At 38.6% G+C, this 17,071-nt stretch overlaps 2 protein-coding genes across 3 annotated transcripts in view; both read right to left on the reverse strand.

Annotated features, from left to right (window-relative positions):
- Window positions 1–8,552, reverse strand: part of lmnb1 (lamin B1) — a 16,765-nt gene extending 8,213 nt beyond the window's left edge. The window contains exons 1-2 of the mRNA XM_065263494.2: window positions 8,042–8,552; window positions 3,544–3,700 (exon numbers count right to left, since the gene is read on the reverse strand). Coding sequence (XP_065119566.2) covers window positions 3,544–3,700; window positions 8,042–8,394 — 510 coding nt within the window. The 5' untranslated portion in view covers window positions 8,395–8,552. The remainder of the gene's footprint in view (window positions 1–3,543; window positions 3,701–8,041) is intronic.
- Window positions 8,553–11,901: 3,349 nt separating this feature from the next.
- Window positions 11,902–16,680, reverse strand: phax (phosphorylated adaptor for RNA export). Of its 2 annotated transcripts, none has more exons than XM_065263548.2 (5): window positions 16,300–16,680; window positions 15,166–15,758; window positions 14,594–14,714; window positions 14,433–14,516; window positions 11,902–12,549 (listed from the first exon to the last, which is right to left on the reverse strand). In XM_065263548.2, exons 1-5 carry the CDS (start codon window positions 16,372–16,374, stop codon window positions 12,280–12,282), a joined length of 1,143 nt encoding a protein of 380 aa, XP_065119620.2. In that variant the 5' UTR covers window positions 16,375–16,680; the 3' UTR covers window positions 11,902–12,279. The 2 variants fall into 2 exon arrangements, with proteins under 2 accessions (XP_065119620.2, XP_065119619.2); XM_065263547.2 differs by having other exon boundaries at window positions 16,288–16,671.
- Window positions 16,681–17,071: the final 391 nt, after the last annotated feature.

Below are 17,071 nucleotides of genomic sequence, written 5' to 3' on the forward strand. Positions count from 1 at the left end.
CAAGTTTCGCGCATTACGTAATAATATAACTTTTCTTAAGTAATGAGTAAAATAAATTTCTCCAACTATGCATACTATGTACTATGGTGGTTCAGCAGCGAGTTATGTCGTTTTTCAGGAAACGCACCCCTGAATGGTTGCAAGAATTTGTGTTCAGTGTAAAGACAGTAGAAAATAAAACCGTAATGAAACAGTAAGGCGTACATTGTATGCAGTGTGGAGCTACTGCAAGAAAGTTTACATTTACAACACTGTGCTCAAACTTTAAACTGTACTTTTATTGTGGAGATTTATGGTTATATAAGCTTTATATGACACAAAGCACAGCTCCTCTCAACGCTGCAGGCTGTGCTAACAAGGCAGCTTATCATATTGTTCAAGGCAAGATGCCGTTCACAAGTTAAAGTCCGATAGGGTCAATGTCACAATTATGGGATTTGGGACTCCCTTTTGAATTGTCTAAAAGAGGTAAAAGCCTGGATGTCAGCGATTCTTCCATTTTAATGAAAGTAAAGCAAGTAAGGTTTGGAGGTCCTGTTATGACTGAACAGCTAAATTTCAGTGAGCTGACCCATTTTGCAAAACTGCGGTTAAAAATGTAGAAATAATGTTTGAAAACACCTTGACATTTCACAAATAAATATATTCAGTTAAATAAAAAAATTTTTAAATCACGATTACTGAATAATGTCAAAACTTTTTGTCTTTAAATGATCTTGAGAAGGTGATCGATGATTTTGTGTTTTTAAGACTTGACGATTGTAATTCCTTGCATGTGAGTGTCAGTCACACAGAATTAGTCCACCCCAACTAGTCCAGAATGCTGCCATGAGGCTCTTGATGGGGGCTTACAAGTGGGATCATATTTTTGAAACTCAAAGTTTGTATGAAAAACTATTCCCAGTGTTTCCGCTATATACATTCAACCGTGGTGGGCCGCCACGCCTAAAACATGCCCGCCACGCCTTCGGTTGTGGATAGAAGGGATACAGCAAACGAAATCTCGCCGGATGAGCACTGTTTTATCCTAATCCTTCACCCAAACCCAACTCTAAACACAAAATTTCACAGGATTGTAGGATGTATTTGTATCTCATTTTGCCAGAGCCACTGTTTTCATCCTAAAAATCCTACCTCCAAATCTAATCCTAAACTTTTCGTCATTTTCTGCATCCCTTCTAGACAAAACCCACGCAAAAGCTCGCAAAATAAATAAAGCTACCGAAATGTCCGCCCTGCCAGACTGACTGTCTTAAAGAAATAAATTCCTTTCTGGATTCGCGTTGTTCACTCATTTATAAATAAATCTCCTAAAATATCATAATTTCCCCCATGGGTTTAGTTCCATGCACAAATAGATTTAAATCAACAGATGATGATTAGGCTACGTCTCTGTTTTGAGAAATAATAATAAAATAAATTAGCCTACACGAAATATGTTATAATTATCAGATTGACAATCAAAAAAGTATTTGAGTTGCTGTTCTTTTTTTGTGACGCGCTGTTAAACCAAAGCAGCAGAAAACACGTCATGTTTTTAATGATTTTAAATAAGCACAAGGTTTTCTCCTTATTGTGAGTTTACACGAATAAAAATACACAATTTACAGTTTAGAATGTTATTTTACTTTTCTGTATGGCAATAAATTAAGGGTAATTTAAGTTGCAAGGTCATCACTCGTATGCTGTTCACAGGCGCATATACGGACGCAGCGCGGGGCTGCGAGAAATGACACGATTAAACTTTCGATTTAACATATTACGAGTTTTTTGGACATTCATCTGGAATCACTGTACTCATATTATCAACTTATCTGGCCATTAGTTATTCAGAATATAGGCTATAAGCGCAGCGCGCTGCTGACCGCTCAGCTGGTCAGGTGTGGAATAAATTGCTGCTGATGTTGGATAACTGGTCAGGTGTTCTGTCAATCACAGCAGTGCGGATTATCAAACAGGACTGTGCGTGACTTTGCAACAGCTGTGTAACGCTAAACACGAGCACGAACTTGCACACTACATTAAAACTACAATGAAAAATCCGTATGAAGCTATAAAACTTACGTATTTTTTAAGAAAATACAGTTTAGATCAAACATAGAAAAGCAATATGCTATAAATATAAGGAAAAGTAAATGACAGCATGAAAATGATAAAAAATACATGTTTTCTACATTAAAAAAATGTGGTACATTTATAATCATCATGGGCGCCCCCTGCCGCCACAGCTGGAAAAAATCCTAGAGGAAACACTGATTCCTGTCCGATTAGTGCTAAAAACAACCTTATTATAAAGTGTTTCCAAATATATCTTTGCATTAAACACGCTTGGATGTAGTTTCAGTGTTTCTTTCTTCCTGCCCTAACTCTCATTTAAAAATTACATATTTCTTATAATGATCAAACAGAGCATCTAAAGTCTGCATTCATGTCTTAATCCTGTACTGATTTGAATGGCACCATATCTACACTTTGTAATCTCTTTGCAAGGCTTTTTCTTAGAAATAGCATCCATTTAATTCAATTGAGTAATACAACACAAGATGCGCAGTTATAAAGCCAGATGCGTCTGCTCCATTTATCTTTTATTTGCGTTGAAACTTATTTTTGTTTATAATGAAATCAATTTAAAACAAGGAAAGAATGTAAATGTCTAACACCAGATCAAAGTAAGTTATTAATCTGCTGAAAAACTTGATACTGTTTTCTTCATTTATATTATTTGGAATGTTTAAAGAAGTTTTATGGTCAAGTTGTTTTTGCCACTGACTTTATTGCATATGCATTTCTATGAGTTTCACCTTACAGACGCAAAATTTATGAGGAGATTATTTAAATGATTCACGCAACGCGGTTTACTAACGTTTGCGCTTGTAAAATTACTGGTATTTGCACCAATATTTTACAGTGAATAAAAGCATGTCTTAAATCATTTGGGTTAAAATGGCTGCAATTTTAGCTGATAGAAGGCGGCATCGCAGAGATAAAAAAGCGTGTGATATGCAGAGGATACATATGTTTTTTAACATAGGTTTGTTTGTAATGTCAGAGGAACATATTTAAAAACATTGTTTGCCAAGCCATGTTATTTTTTTATTTGCTGAAGTAAATAAAAGAGGAGTCACCAGAAGTCACACAATACCAAGTGTTTCAAAACTTCTTGTAAACCTTAATTTTGACCTCCCATTCTTTTCAGTGCACTATGGCTTCATTAGCTGAGATTACACACCATGAATTTTCCGCTGGGATGTCTGTGGTGCTGAACTCAAGCACATCAGGTGTTAGTAGATCACCCGCACATCATCAGCTCTGCTTATTTGTGACCATGCACTTATTTTCGCTGCTCTAAGTAGATTGTGTCAGTCATTATGGAAATCAGCTGTTGCGTCTGTGTTCTTTAATTTGCGCTTTTTTAGTAAATAACCTGCAGATACTAGCAGTCCCATCAGCGCATTTTTGTAATTGCGCTCTCACAACTTTCACAGCTTTAAACAGCCATCTAAGCTTAGAAATAAGAGTTTTTGTGTGATGGCGTGTTTGTACCTCGTGGACTCGTAGCTGCAGGTCTGCTAGCGTGTTCTCCAGAGCTTTCCTCTCAGACGCCGCTGTGCTCAGTGCAGCTTCTTTAGTGTTCAGCAGAGCTTCAATCTCCTTCACATGAGCCTGAGAGCCGGCCAGATCAGATTCCTTCTTAGCATAACTGTAACAAACACAAAGCAAGTTTAGTCCACTTTTCTCATCTTCCCATGTGGCAGAAAGCAGGATGTGCGAGACACAGCACAGATGAGCAGCAGGTGTCAGATTACATTTATCAATGAAAGTGTGGGGACGATGGCAGAAGCATGTGATTATTTGTTTTGTCAATAAAGTTGTATTGTTTAATGTAAGCGAGTTTGTCATTGTTTTGTTGTTGTGTTTCACATTAAGAATAATAATGAACACACCACTCAAGCAGTGCTTGAAATGAAGAAAAGTGTTAGTTGTTCCGATGCTCAGTCCAAAAAGCGGTGATGACGTTCATGTTGAGCTGCAACTATCAGAGTGTTTTACAGTGACAGCTGAAGACAGTGCCTCACCCCCCAATCAAAGGGAACCGTACCCGAGACCACCTCTGCAAAGCGTACCCTGGAAGCTTAAGCGTACCGCACCCTGGTACAGAACGTAGCGACCAAACTAGCCAAACAAACCATAGTTTGGGTTCACATTTGAGACAATGCACGTAAAATACTTATGAAAAATAATGCGGTTCTATTTTTCTACAAAATATCCATTGAAAGGTTAAAACAAGTGTTAAATAGCTACATCTCATTTTCCTTTTAAATTGATTTATTTTTTCTGGGTTTACTTTTAAATGTCAGTTGAGTTTGTTAGGTAGTTGTTAGCTGTTTAACACAATGGTCATATGTTATTTTAGCAAGATTTGTGCAGCTAGTGACCAAATACCAAACATAAAATTCAAAAGTTAACACAAACATCTCAGATTCAGTATGTATGAGCACTACATTGTATGAACACGGATTTATTGCTATGGTGTTTTAGTGTTCACGAGGACACAGATTTGCTCTATTTTAGTACCCCAGCCAGTGACCTCGGAATCTCAGGAATGTGTGGAATGTTTGACAGACGGCCAAGAGCACCTGATTAGACATTATTAGGGTTGGGAATCAAATTTCAATTCCAATTCTGGAATCGGATCCATAAGAAAGAAGTCGGATCCATGTTATAAAATTACAATTTCATATCACCCTGTAGCCCAAGACAGCTTGCCCACTAAAGCTAAAGGGCCATATCACATACAAATCGCAGGCGATACGTCCGTGATAATGAATGCAAAATTTCACCGATTGTCAGTGAACTACGGCTTTGTGTAGTAAATGCCGCTCCATCTGAAAGCGGCTGACGGCAAATCTAATAATGGAACCGGCTTCACTGACGAGATGCGCAATAACAATCACATGCGAATTAATCGCCCATCCCCAACTAAAACCTCCCAAAAATACCTCAATGTGTGTCTGCTCCAACGTATAAGAGGCTTTCCTTGCCAATATGCCCATATTGTATAAAGCCTAGAATACACTGCAGGATTTTTGCACTCTTGTACTCTTACGACACAGTGTGACATGGATCATTTAAACTTGGGTACGACAAGCATGTAGACTGTACGATGATGACACGGAAGCTTTGGCAGCTGCATCACACGTTAGCGCAACGTCACCAGCATGCGCTGGTGGTAAACAAATACCAGTATGCAGGTCGTAGCAGCAAACACACTGTGCGGTGATCATGCTGAATTTCTGACACTGTCAGAAAACGATCGTAGACCATCTTTGGACGCAAGACCGGGAAAACGACCATCTTTGAACCTCTCTCGCTGTATGACATAGGACCACCAATGAAGATCCACGATCCCAGAAATCGCGACGACTGTTTCAAGATGGCAATCTTTCGTCTGGGATAACCAATAATCTTGACGTGTATGCCAGACTTAACAAAAACAAGTACCATTACCTTTATGACACACCTTTATATGACGCTTCAAAGTAGGGATGCACCGATACCACTTTTTTGGAATACGAGTACGAGTACTTGCATTTCAGTACTTGCCGATACCGATACAGAGTACTTAATAAAAAAAACATGATTTAAATTTACAGGTAACAACTTTAGTCATATAATTTAACAAAAAAACAAAGGACTAGTTTTCCAGTTTGTTGTAAACTCAGCTTCTTTGGACAACACGAGGCATTAACCCCTTACACGCCGCTCAAACATAGACATTAATTGTTTTTAAACCGAAATCGCGATTTGGATGAGTGCGATTTTCGAATCGCAAAAGCTGCGATTTTTTCGATTCAGAACTATCACATATAACAATCATCTAGTACGCAGTTTTTGATAGTTCGCTCCATGCGCATTTTACGTTTGATGCGGTTTAAACCAATAGAGAGCATTAACACTGAGGTGCTGACTGAACGTCAGATAACGTCATTGCGCGAGCAGTTCAACTCCCCAACAAAGTGAACGGCCATATGATTTCCGCGATGCGGAAAACACAGACAGAATCGCGAAATGCATTCAAATGGAATTAACTGCACAACACGGAATGTCATGGAAGTTGGCAGATTTTGGATTCAGTCATTTTTAAAACCCATTATAACTCATTAACCGGCAAATGAAAGGACAGAAATGCGCGAAAACATTTCCCTTTTGTGTAATGTTGGACTTAAAGAAAGGTGTATATACGTCCGTTTCTCGTCATGCATCGCAAACAATGACAAGCGCCTCATCAGACTATAAGCAGGTTTCATTAAAGCCCGGAACACAGCAGACGAAAGAGGTACAGTATAGTTTCTTGCACGCGCACATCTGCACCGCTTTGAATATTTACAGGCACGAGGGTTCATGAAGTGCGCACACAGAGAGCAGTCAGCACACGCGTGATCACTAAACTTAAGTTTTCTTTCTTGTCTAAGTGAACATAAACAGCTGGATGTTTATCAGTATATTGAAGCAGAGCAGTCTTGTGTCTTAAAGCTGTCTTGTGTCTTAAAGTGACAGACAGTAACCTGGTGCTTTCTGTGTCAGAAATGTTTATTACACACCAAATATTTAAATCACTCCTTACTCTTAAGTGAACAATCTTCTGCAGCTCCACATTTAAAATCCTACAGTGAGGACTGTGCAGTGTTTTATTTGTATTTTTTGCTTATGTTAAATCATAGATTCTAATAACTAACATATTTACATTTATGACAGATGCCTGAAAAGTAAAACAAGATGAGTATAGTCTTATGATTAAAAGAAAAAACTAAAAGTTTGCTTGTCAGAAGCATTGTTGTAGTGACAGCCAAAATACATTGGCCTATATGTTATTTTAAATAAAACTTTCAATAAATTTTTGTTAAACTGTATTTTCTTAATGTTCTTAGATTTAAAAAAAAGTGTGTCTGCGGAATGTCCATCAAACACCTTGGTTCAATGTTTAAGAGGTTTTAAATAAACAGTAGCACAGCATCTTTCTTTGGTGCTATTAAAACCACCACAACAAACCTGGATGTAGCTTTTTTATTATATACTAATGAATCGCACTTTAAATCGCGAATCGCAATTTTGATCAGAAAAATTGCAATTAGATTTTTTTCCGAATCGTGCAGCCCTAGATAATACTCTTACGTCTCCTTCGAAAACATAATGCCTAGTGCTATTAGTAAACCTACCAACATCAGTCAATGTGATGTTTATAATGACTTATCCCTAGAAGTCTCAAAACTATGTTTCAGTCGTATATCACCAGTTAATGGAAACACCATTATTTTGCAAGTCTTTGTCGACATTATGATAAAATAACACTAAAGTTTTGTGCAAATCTACAATGGAAACACAGCTAGTGTTCAGATGAATCAGCCAACAGACTCTGAACAAATCAACTGCACTTTACCTTTAAGACTCATATAATGTCTGTGTAAAACTAATGCAATAAAAGTAATCATAGTGTACGACACACACACACACACACACACACACACACACACACACACACACACACACACACACAGTTATACTTCACTCATACATGATTATGACAGCAGCTGCTGGTGAAATGAACACACACATCTGAACCCTGCACAACTGTGTGTATAGCATGTGTTCATTACTGAACAAAAACACTTTACATAGAACTCTGTATACACATACACCTGTGTGTAGCAAGTGTCCATTACTGAACAACAACACTTCACATAGAGCTCTGTACACACACACACACACACACACACACACACACACACACACATCACACGTGTTATAACAGTAAAGGGATCATGAACTGGCTGCTGCTGTCAATCAAAACACGTTCTCTGTCACACACACTCTTAGTTTTAACTCAATGTATAGCGTTACATTAATGTCGTGATTGTGTGTACTTACTCTATTGCCAAGCATTATACATAGAACAAGAAACCAACAACAACAACAACCTCTCTCACACACGTACGCGCACTCTCTCTCTCTTTTCCTCACACGGGTTATGAACTAGACTCACTCGTGCAGCAGTTGCTCGTGCTCGTTGCTAATCTTGCCAAGCTCAATCTGCAGGCGTGCGCGCTCCCTCGCAGTATCATCCAGCGATCTGCGCGCGTCCGCCAGTTCAGTTTCGTAGAGTGCTTTGAGTGCAGTGATGTCGCGGGTGCGCAGTTGCTCGTGTTCTTGGATCTGCAGCTGTAAGACGCTGTTATCAGACTGCAGACTACGCACTGTGTCGATGTAAGCGGCCAGACGATCATTGAGGTGCTGCAGATCTGCTTTCTCCTGCAGACGAGAGATCCGCGCCGGGCTCAGAGGGGACGCGGCGCCGCTAGCGCGGGACCGCTGACCGACCGGAGTCGCGCTCGCCATCCTTCAACCAAGACTTAATTAATCTGATCAACGGGTCTGATTACAGACATTCAGCTCAGTGCGATTCTAACTCTATCCAACCCGCTCGAAACAGACCAATATGCGCGGCGCGTGTCTCTCCGTACTAGCCGCATGAGAGAATGACTGAACTAATATGGCCGCGCCACTGTGACACGTGACCACATACACCCAATGACTGGTCGCCGCGTCATTCGACGGGTTCAACCGAGCAGTTGAGACAAAACATTCAAATGAAAGGCACCACAAAAACGTTGAGGGCACGTCGTTAGCGCATGCGCGACTCTAGCACACTGCTTCTGAGAAATTTAATGAAATTTTGAAAAAGCCAAATGATATTCTAATTAGAATAATACATACATAGGTCAAAATCATTTAATTTCAATGTAGAATCTGTTTTCCTTCTAATAAGTTTTCCATATCAACCCAAAAAACCATTGCTGTATACACAGTTACAAAATAAATAGGCAATGGACTCGCAAAGCAGGATATATAAATTGGCAAAGCAAGATAAATATCATGTCAAATTCTAAATGTAACCTCTATATAGTCTATATATAAATACATTCACCCACATTAAACTTTTACGATTAGTTGTTTCAGCTAATATAACTTTCCTTATATGTTTGTTAGAACAACTATGTTTAAGAATATCAATGTCTCTTATAAACATAAACTATTGTCTTTTTTGCCAACTGCATAATCTTTTGTTGTAACTGGAAACCCAAATTTATCCAAGTAAATTACCGTCTGAAATTAAAAGTTGTCTAACAAACACAATACCATTTTCATACCAGCTTATATAAAAAAAGAGATCTAGGCTATTTTGTTTTTATTATTCCACATAATATATTTATTTATTTAGGAAAACTGTGCATGAAAACCAGCTTCCAGGCCAATAATCATATATTAACAAAAGATCTACACCACCCATCATCATAACAAATACATTCTTTGGAAATGTACATCTCATGCTGTCCCTTTCTTTATGTATCTAATTAACCAACCCTATCTCATGGCGAATTCATTCAAATGTGTACAAATTAACCTTGTGGCTTATTTGTACGAAATGGTACGATTTGTTAATCAAACAAGACCCCACTCTCATTTTAAAACATTGAACCCATCAACCATTTAACATTGAGGTATTGTTTAAGTTTCAAAATGACTGTAAGTGCAAATCCACCTATCCTTTTTGATTTATATAAATAAACTGTGGTCTTGCAGTCCTGGCTGTTGCGGAGAATGACACCCACACTATAAATGTATTTTTTAAATCAAATTTTTTGTTTAATAATGAAAGAAATTCATATGTTTGGCACAATTATATTTTTGTCTACAAAAGTAATTTCAAGCATTTGAACAAACATCTTCACAATAAAAGACTTTTAAGATAATATGAAATATTTAGGTCAAGAGTCCAAACCTGTGACTGGTACAGTTCCTATATAATTATTTTTGCCAAAATCATGCAGCCCTACAATATTTAAAAACTTTAAATACACTAAAAGGACTAGAAGGCAACAAATGTGTCTTTTTGTCCTATATTTCCTGTTTTATTTTTAAATGAAATTATCGCAGATATCTGTTCAGATACTCTGTCATAGTCTAAGCTGTAGTGGGATGTCTGCCATTTAACAAATACAAATCTGTGAGTGTTGCCCACTTTCAATTAACCAATATTTTTTTTAACACAAAGTCATCATTTCATTACAAGCCAGAAACTGTGTAACTTATAGGCTATCAAAAGTATTACAATCATATACAGTTGTGTTTAAAAAAACATCTGTAACCTCAGTGGTTACATTCGGCTATTATTCGTAGTAGTATTTCTTTAAATCTAGAATGATCAAAGATGATATAAGATGATCTGTAAGTACTGTGAGGGTCAGAAGACATCTAACTGAAGTTAAGCTGTTTACAAGAACCCCTCATGAAGCAGCATTGTTGAAATAAAGGCATGAGCAGAATCACATCAACTGGCCCAAAGATAAATGGGGTAAGATTTTTGTGACCTGATGAGAGTAAAATTGTTCTTTTGGGGTCTAGTGGTTATCAACAAGACCTAAGGTGAACCCTGCACTCTCAGAACGAATGTTCTAAAAACAACACATTAGTGTTGATTCTAGGACTAGAATCCACCCATCTCTGTGTTATTATGGAAACAACACATTTTTAACACAACATGTGTTATAGTTTAACACAAAATCAACACAAAATGACACATCATGTGTTAAAAGCTTACCGCACAATGATGTGTAAAAAATTAACACATCCTTTCTAAGAGTGTGGGTACTGAATTCAAGTCACAGTACTCTGTAAAGTACATGGCATTTGGATGTTTTTAATACTACCGTGTTGGGCCTGATATGTATACAAGGGAACATGGATCAGTTTGAATTCATCAGAATAGTTGAAAAGATTATGATGCACTTTGCAGAAGAGGAAATGCCCCTAATATGAGTGTTTCAACAAGACAACCCCAAACACACAAGGAAAATGGGGAAATTCTTGGTTCCAGACAAAAAGGAATGAGGTTATGATGTGTCCAACTCAATCTTCTTACCTCTACCCCATTGAAATCTTGTGGGATGACATTAAAAATGCAGTTTCTGAAGCAAAACCTAAACATTTACTGTGGATCCTGGGTTGAAATACCTGTTTCTAGGTGTCAGACGTTGCTTGACTCAATTTGTCACAGATGTGCAGCAGTTATTAACAACAATGCTTATGCAACTAAATATGAGTAATTCAATAGTTTAAAGTGAAGTTAAATTTAAAGAAATGTCTTCAGTTTTAAGTGTCTACAGTTTGCAGCTGTTAGGGGTGTTGCCCGACTTTGCCTTCTTTCTCTTGCCTGCATAAAATATAAATGTCATTACCCTAATTTAGAAATGTAACAGGTTAGATGAAAGAAGAGTGAATTGTGTCAAATCAGCATTAGACATATGAGATTAAAGCAGTTGCACACTTAAAGAGACACTGAACGATATTTAGTTTTATTAATTTTTCAAACATTTGTAAAGTCAGATTGAATCATGCTTTTAGATTTCAGTTTTATCTACTGATATTCTAATCTGATGGTATAACAGTGATTAGAAATTAAATGCATTGAGTACAGCAGCAAATTTCACCAATCCCAACTCTCTCCAACTGCAACCACTTTACTTTAATTTCATAAGTGCCCATACACTTGCAGCAGTATGAAAACTAAGCAGACCTCTTTTCAGGCAGTGTTGCAATTGTGATTTTATAATTTTTAGCATGGCTTTTTAAAGTCATGGTGCATGCGCTTAACTCGGGGGTCAAACTATTCAGAGTTGATTGGACTTATTCTCAGCATTTCCCATCTCAGGGTAAATCGATTTAGTTTGTGTTTTAACTTGGTTAATTGAAACTGACGCCTGAATGACAGTGTCCAGAATATACTTACTAAAATAAATATACATAATATTACCTAAAGCAAACCACTTCACTCAGCAGTCAAACTGAAATTTCAAATCAGCATTTTATCCTACACAAACCATACTCTACATATTATTGCATTTAGTGAATGTTTAATGTTTTAAAAGTCATCACTGGATAGTTTTATCCCTTGGATGTCTGAGCAAATATATGTGTTTCAATTATGCAACCAGATATAAAAAACAAAACGAATCAAAATATTTAGACAATTAACAACTAATCAAGAACACATTTTTCTAGCCAAACACCCAGTAAAAAATCTGTACAAGCATCAGGGCCGTCAAGATGTTCAACACCCCATACATGACATCACATATCAGCCATCAACACTCATTTAAACTAATAACTGAAGTATTATGTATTTAATAGTGCTGGTAATAGATAACTCTGAAGCGGCATGCATTAGAAAACCTCCAGGTCACTTGAGTTGTAAACTACAGGGATGTCATCCGTGCCCAGCGCAGGGTCCGGCGGGTCCTCAGGGGGTTCCTCTAGGGACACCAGCGCCTCTTCAGTGTCACTAGCAAATGTTTCTCGTGAGATATCACTGTGTTCTTGGAGATTGAGAGTGCCGATGGCCTGCTTCATCTTCTTGGCTACGATTTTTTTCCGCCGCTTCTTGGCAGCTTTTTTGTTGCTGTATTCCTTTTGGTTTTCCTCATAGAAGATCTCCTGTATGATAAGACACAAACAGACACGTGTCATATCTATACAAAGTGAGGAGACATCCTGCAACGTGAAAAATTACATTTAGCCCACATACATGTCAAAAAGTGACTAAAGTAAATGGCATCTGCAAACAAATAAAACTAAAGGGGCTTAGCCAACTAAAAGAGACTACGCTATTGACCAAGTAAAGCCTGGTCTAAAGTCAATGCCGCAATATTGTTTTTGCTATATAAGAGCGTGTTAATAATATTTGCCTATAAACAAGACAACAAAGCGCATTTGGGTTTTTTACAAGCATGGATGCGCAGCAACACACAAACATTTAAGTATGAAAAAAATTAAGGATTAAAATGTAAAAGATTATTATTCAGTCTCTTGGACATAAATGAGGACCGATTACAGAGCTTTAGAAGGCGTGAAGCTGAGCTCAGCTGGCAGAAAAGCTGCTTCATTTGTAGCCTGGTAAGTAAACAGATTTTTGTTTTGCTAATATTGCATTTATTTTGATATATTTTTATTTTTTTAATGCTACCACACAGATTTATTGTATATGACGACTTTGTATCTCTATGGATATCTCTACAGATGAGAACCACTTTTAAATAATATTTTTCAAAACACTCAGGCCCCTGTCCCAGTGCGGAAACGCCTCCCAACACGTCTGTAAAATCTTGTTTGTTACATATAAAGTATTTTTACCGACCACCTTTTTTGCATATTTGTAAATTATTCTTATAAAAAAAAAAACGCTGAGATTACATTGATCATGCATAATACTTGGGGAGGGTCTAAAGAAGGTCCAGATTCTATTGGGGTATGGGCGTGTTTGTTTAGGTGATTTCAAATGTCAACATTGGCTTTCAGAGATCATGCAAAAAAAAAAAAAAAAACACAATTTTTTTTAACATCAATCTTAAACTGGTGGTCTTCCTCCTATGCTTAAAGTTTGCTCGCTTACAAACTCTGCATGCAAAAAGGAAATCCGGCTTGGAGTGAGCGCAACTGGCTTTTAAAGGGGATGAGAGATGAGTCTCTGATTTGTTTATTGAATGTTACACCCAAAACACACCCATTACTCAATATGAGAATAGGAAAAACACTTTTAGACTGTGCGGCAGGCGCATAAACCATTTTTCCTGTCATTAAACTAGCAAAAGTTAATTCGCCTCTGGTGTGAACGCAGTTAGAATTAATAGGTGAATGACGATGATGGTGTTTTGTTAACAGGAAAGGCTTTTACTTTTTAGTTATTGTTAAGGTGGTGTTTGATGGTATGCTGTAGGTGTGCACATCCTGGGGGAGAGGGCACTGGTAAAGGTGTGAGAGGAGGGACAGCTTTCATTTCTCATCTTTTAATGGAGGAATAAATGTAAGTTTAAAACCATAGTTACACGAATGGCGTCTCAACTATTACTGTGGTAGAACGCGTCAGCGGGAATGCACATTATCTACACCAAGCATAGCTATGCTTAGTCGTAATTTTAGAAGGTGCAAATATTTATCATAATGCTTATAATAATTTCTCCAGCAGGTGCACCCAATCCCTGATATCAAGGTGATTTGTAGCAAATGTGTGAAGTTCACACAGGTGTCGATCATCATACGTTTCACCAACAGTTAAAACCAACTCCCCAGAGTTTTTGCCATTATTTATACACATCTACATTAACTTTGGTTTCATGATAATCCACTTAAACAAACTCACCTTAAACAAATGGCAAACATTTTGTTTTGTTGCATGTTACTAAGACATTTTGATACTTTGTAGGGTTGATGTATACAAAATGAGAAAACATATATGTAAGCTCAAAGTCCAGTGACCCCCCCCCCCCCCCCCCCCGTCAATAAAACACCCAACACTTTCTCCAGCTGTGATGATGACAAACCTTCAGATGTTCATCAGTAATACTGGGCGTGTTCTTGAGTAAATTCAGATACACTCCACCAGGCGTGCGTCTCCTGCTGCCGTCCTGCATTAAAAACAAGTCTGCGTTACACAGAAGCCATGTTTACAAACATTGAGATGTAGTTTTGTGAAAGCACATACCACAGTGTAGAGACCTCCATTCAGTTCAATGGTTGCTGTCTCTGACAGCAGCTCGATGGCTTTCTTTGCTCCAATTACTCGCACCACTCGCTCCATTAAATCTTTCTTTGGCTCCATCAGTCTTCAACACACATACACAAATCAAGCGTTATAAAATCAAGTTGCATGAAGAAGATGAGTGCATCTTACTGAACTGTCAGTCTCTTACACTTAGATATAATATGTAGAGGAGTGTTACTGATCACATAATACAGAAGGATATGTGACACTTCATGCTGATTGTTTGTTCTCACCATAACAAGTGGTGATGGTGACTTTTTTACCTGATGGAAGGGGTTCTAGTGGACCAATCACAACGCCTACCATCCACATAGGGTGGACGCTTTGTTAAAATGTTGGCGATGTGCGCTATGCACAACCTACGCATAAGGCATTGCACCTACACACGACTATAAATTACACTTAAGGGTCACCTGTTGCAGATGTACACAATTTTCTAAGATGAACTAAACTGTTTAATGTAATATCTACAGGATCTTACAGTTCCTCCATGTACTCTGCTGTTATCCCACCTGTGTGCTATTTCATCCACCACTCTCGCTTCAGTGTCGTTCTCAGTTAGCTCGTATCGACCCTTAAAGTCCATTTCAGCCCGCACGCCCAGTCGCTCTTTAGCTGACCGCTTTCTCTTCTGACAATCGCGGTCGATCTGATCATCTCCCCTCCGCTGCATGTATCCCTCCAACTCAATGTCCAACATGCTCTTCGCTCCCTCCTCCTCCTTCTCACGCTCTTTCTCCATCATCTTGCGGGCCAGGACAAAGTTATACGTCTCGCTCTGTCGACTGTTCATACTGATTCCCCCCTCCATTCCCATGATGCCCAGCTCGGCCGCCACAGCCTCCTGGCTCTGCTCTTGCACCACGGTGCCCCAGATGTTGTTAATCTTGGCAGCGAACGGGCCGGCGGCTGCTCTTGCCCCGCTCTCGCACGGCTTGTGGACAGGGGCAGGAATATTGGAAGACTTGCGCCGTTTATGTCTCCAGAGCATGGCGTCATCGTCCGAGTCGGAGTTACTGTCGCTGGAGTCTGTGTTAAAGGAATTACGGTATCCTGTGACGGACGCGACGTTCACAGGAGGAGCTCTGCTCTTGAAGGACGACACCTACAACAGGGAATAACACAATGAGTACATCCCGAATGAAACAGCCATGTTCTTTTCTAACTAATGGGTCATCTGCAATCACATGATGGGAAACGACGTCCAACACAACTCATTTCATCAAAATAACACAGAGGATTTTCACGTAAAACAAAACATGTAATGAGAGGAAAAACATTGTTCATGAGTAAATGCTTTCAGTGTGTCAGCTGATTGGGGGGATTTAAAAATAAAAAGAGTTTGGCAACATAACCCTGCAGTTTGAATGAGCGTGAGTTTAAAAAAACTCAAACAGATTCGTCTGACAAAAGTAGCAGTGTCTAGCACTGAGAGGCGTTGCTAAAATATCGGAAGGAAACAAAAAGCAATAACTACTGCAATAACTAAGGCAGGTTCAGTTTAATAACAACGCTCACGTGCCTGATAAGTTACATACACTGACTGCAACATCACCGATCACTGATCAGTCAGTCTGATATCACAGTTAACTAATGAAGAGCGCTAACTGAAGATAGTTTAATCAAACTTTTACCTCTGCAGTTACCTTCACATCAGACTCATGATCAGACTCGATCTCTCCATCCTCCAGATCGTCCATTCTGTCTCCATCACCCGCCATTTGTCCCTGCCGGATTTACCGCGCGCTTACTTCCTGTAGCGTCTTCAACGTACACTCTGATTGGACAAATGTTCTGTTCTGTACATGGAAAGGCGGGGCTTAGTTGGTTAGTGAGGACTAATTTACTGATCTCTCTGGTTTAACTCATCGCTGTTTATTTTCAGATCAGTGTCAAATTATGTTTATCCGTCTAAATGCTCTGCTGAAAATTGTTGTTCAGAACGCTACAATTGCGCTGTCACGTGATGCGCAGCCCCGCTGATGATGGGCCAAGTCCACAGTCGTTCAAGCTGCGTCTCATTTATAGACCATTTTGCAAGATTTAAACATAACTGATCCAGAAGCACTTCCTGTTTTAGTTTTTTAACACTGAATAAAATATTATTATTAATTAATATTAGAACCAAATACAACTAACAGAAACTGAACTGAATCAAAATGTTAAATAAATGTTAACTAAAAACAACAGTAAGTGCTTCTGGACCAGTGTTGTTAACATCTCGCAAAATGGTCTATAGACCAAAAACAATGCAGTTAAACCTCAAGAAAGAGGAAGACGATCCGGGGCTGTGAACGAAATAGCCCTCTGCACCCTTTATGCACCCTAGTTGCGCACTGCGGGCGCCATCTTGTGTCGAAACACGGAAGTGTATTCCTTTGGCACGAGTCTGAGTTGAATACGTGCATTAGATGATGT

The sequence above is a fragment of the Paramisgurnus dabryanus genome, chromosome 11 (genome assembly GCF_030506205.2).
Source record: "Paramisgurnus dabryanus chromosome 11, PD_genome_1.1, whole genome shotgun sequence".
NCBI classification, from domain to species: Eukaryota; Metazoa; Chordata; class Actinopteri; order Cypriniformes; family Cobitidae; genus Paramisgurnus; species Paramisgurnus dabryanus.

Bases quoted from the DNA above. Each gene is read 5' to 3' on its own strand.
- phax (XM_065263547.2), bottom strand. From the start codon at position 16,374: ATGGCGGGTGATGGAGACAGAATGGACGATCTGGAGGATGGAGAGATC. The intron at 14,517-14,593 runs GTATGTGCTTTC...TTTTTAATGCAG, and splicing joins ATGGAGGTCTCTACACTGTG to GACGGCAGCAGGAGACGCAC. The intron at 12,550-14,432 runs GTTTGTCATCAT...CTTATCATACAG, and splicing joins TTACTGATGAACATCTGAAG to GAGATCTTCTATGAGGAAAA.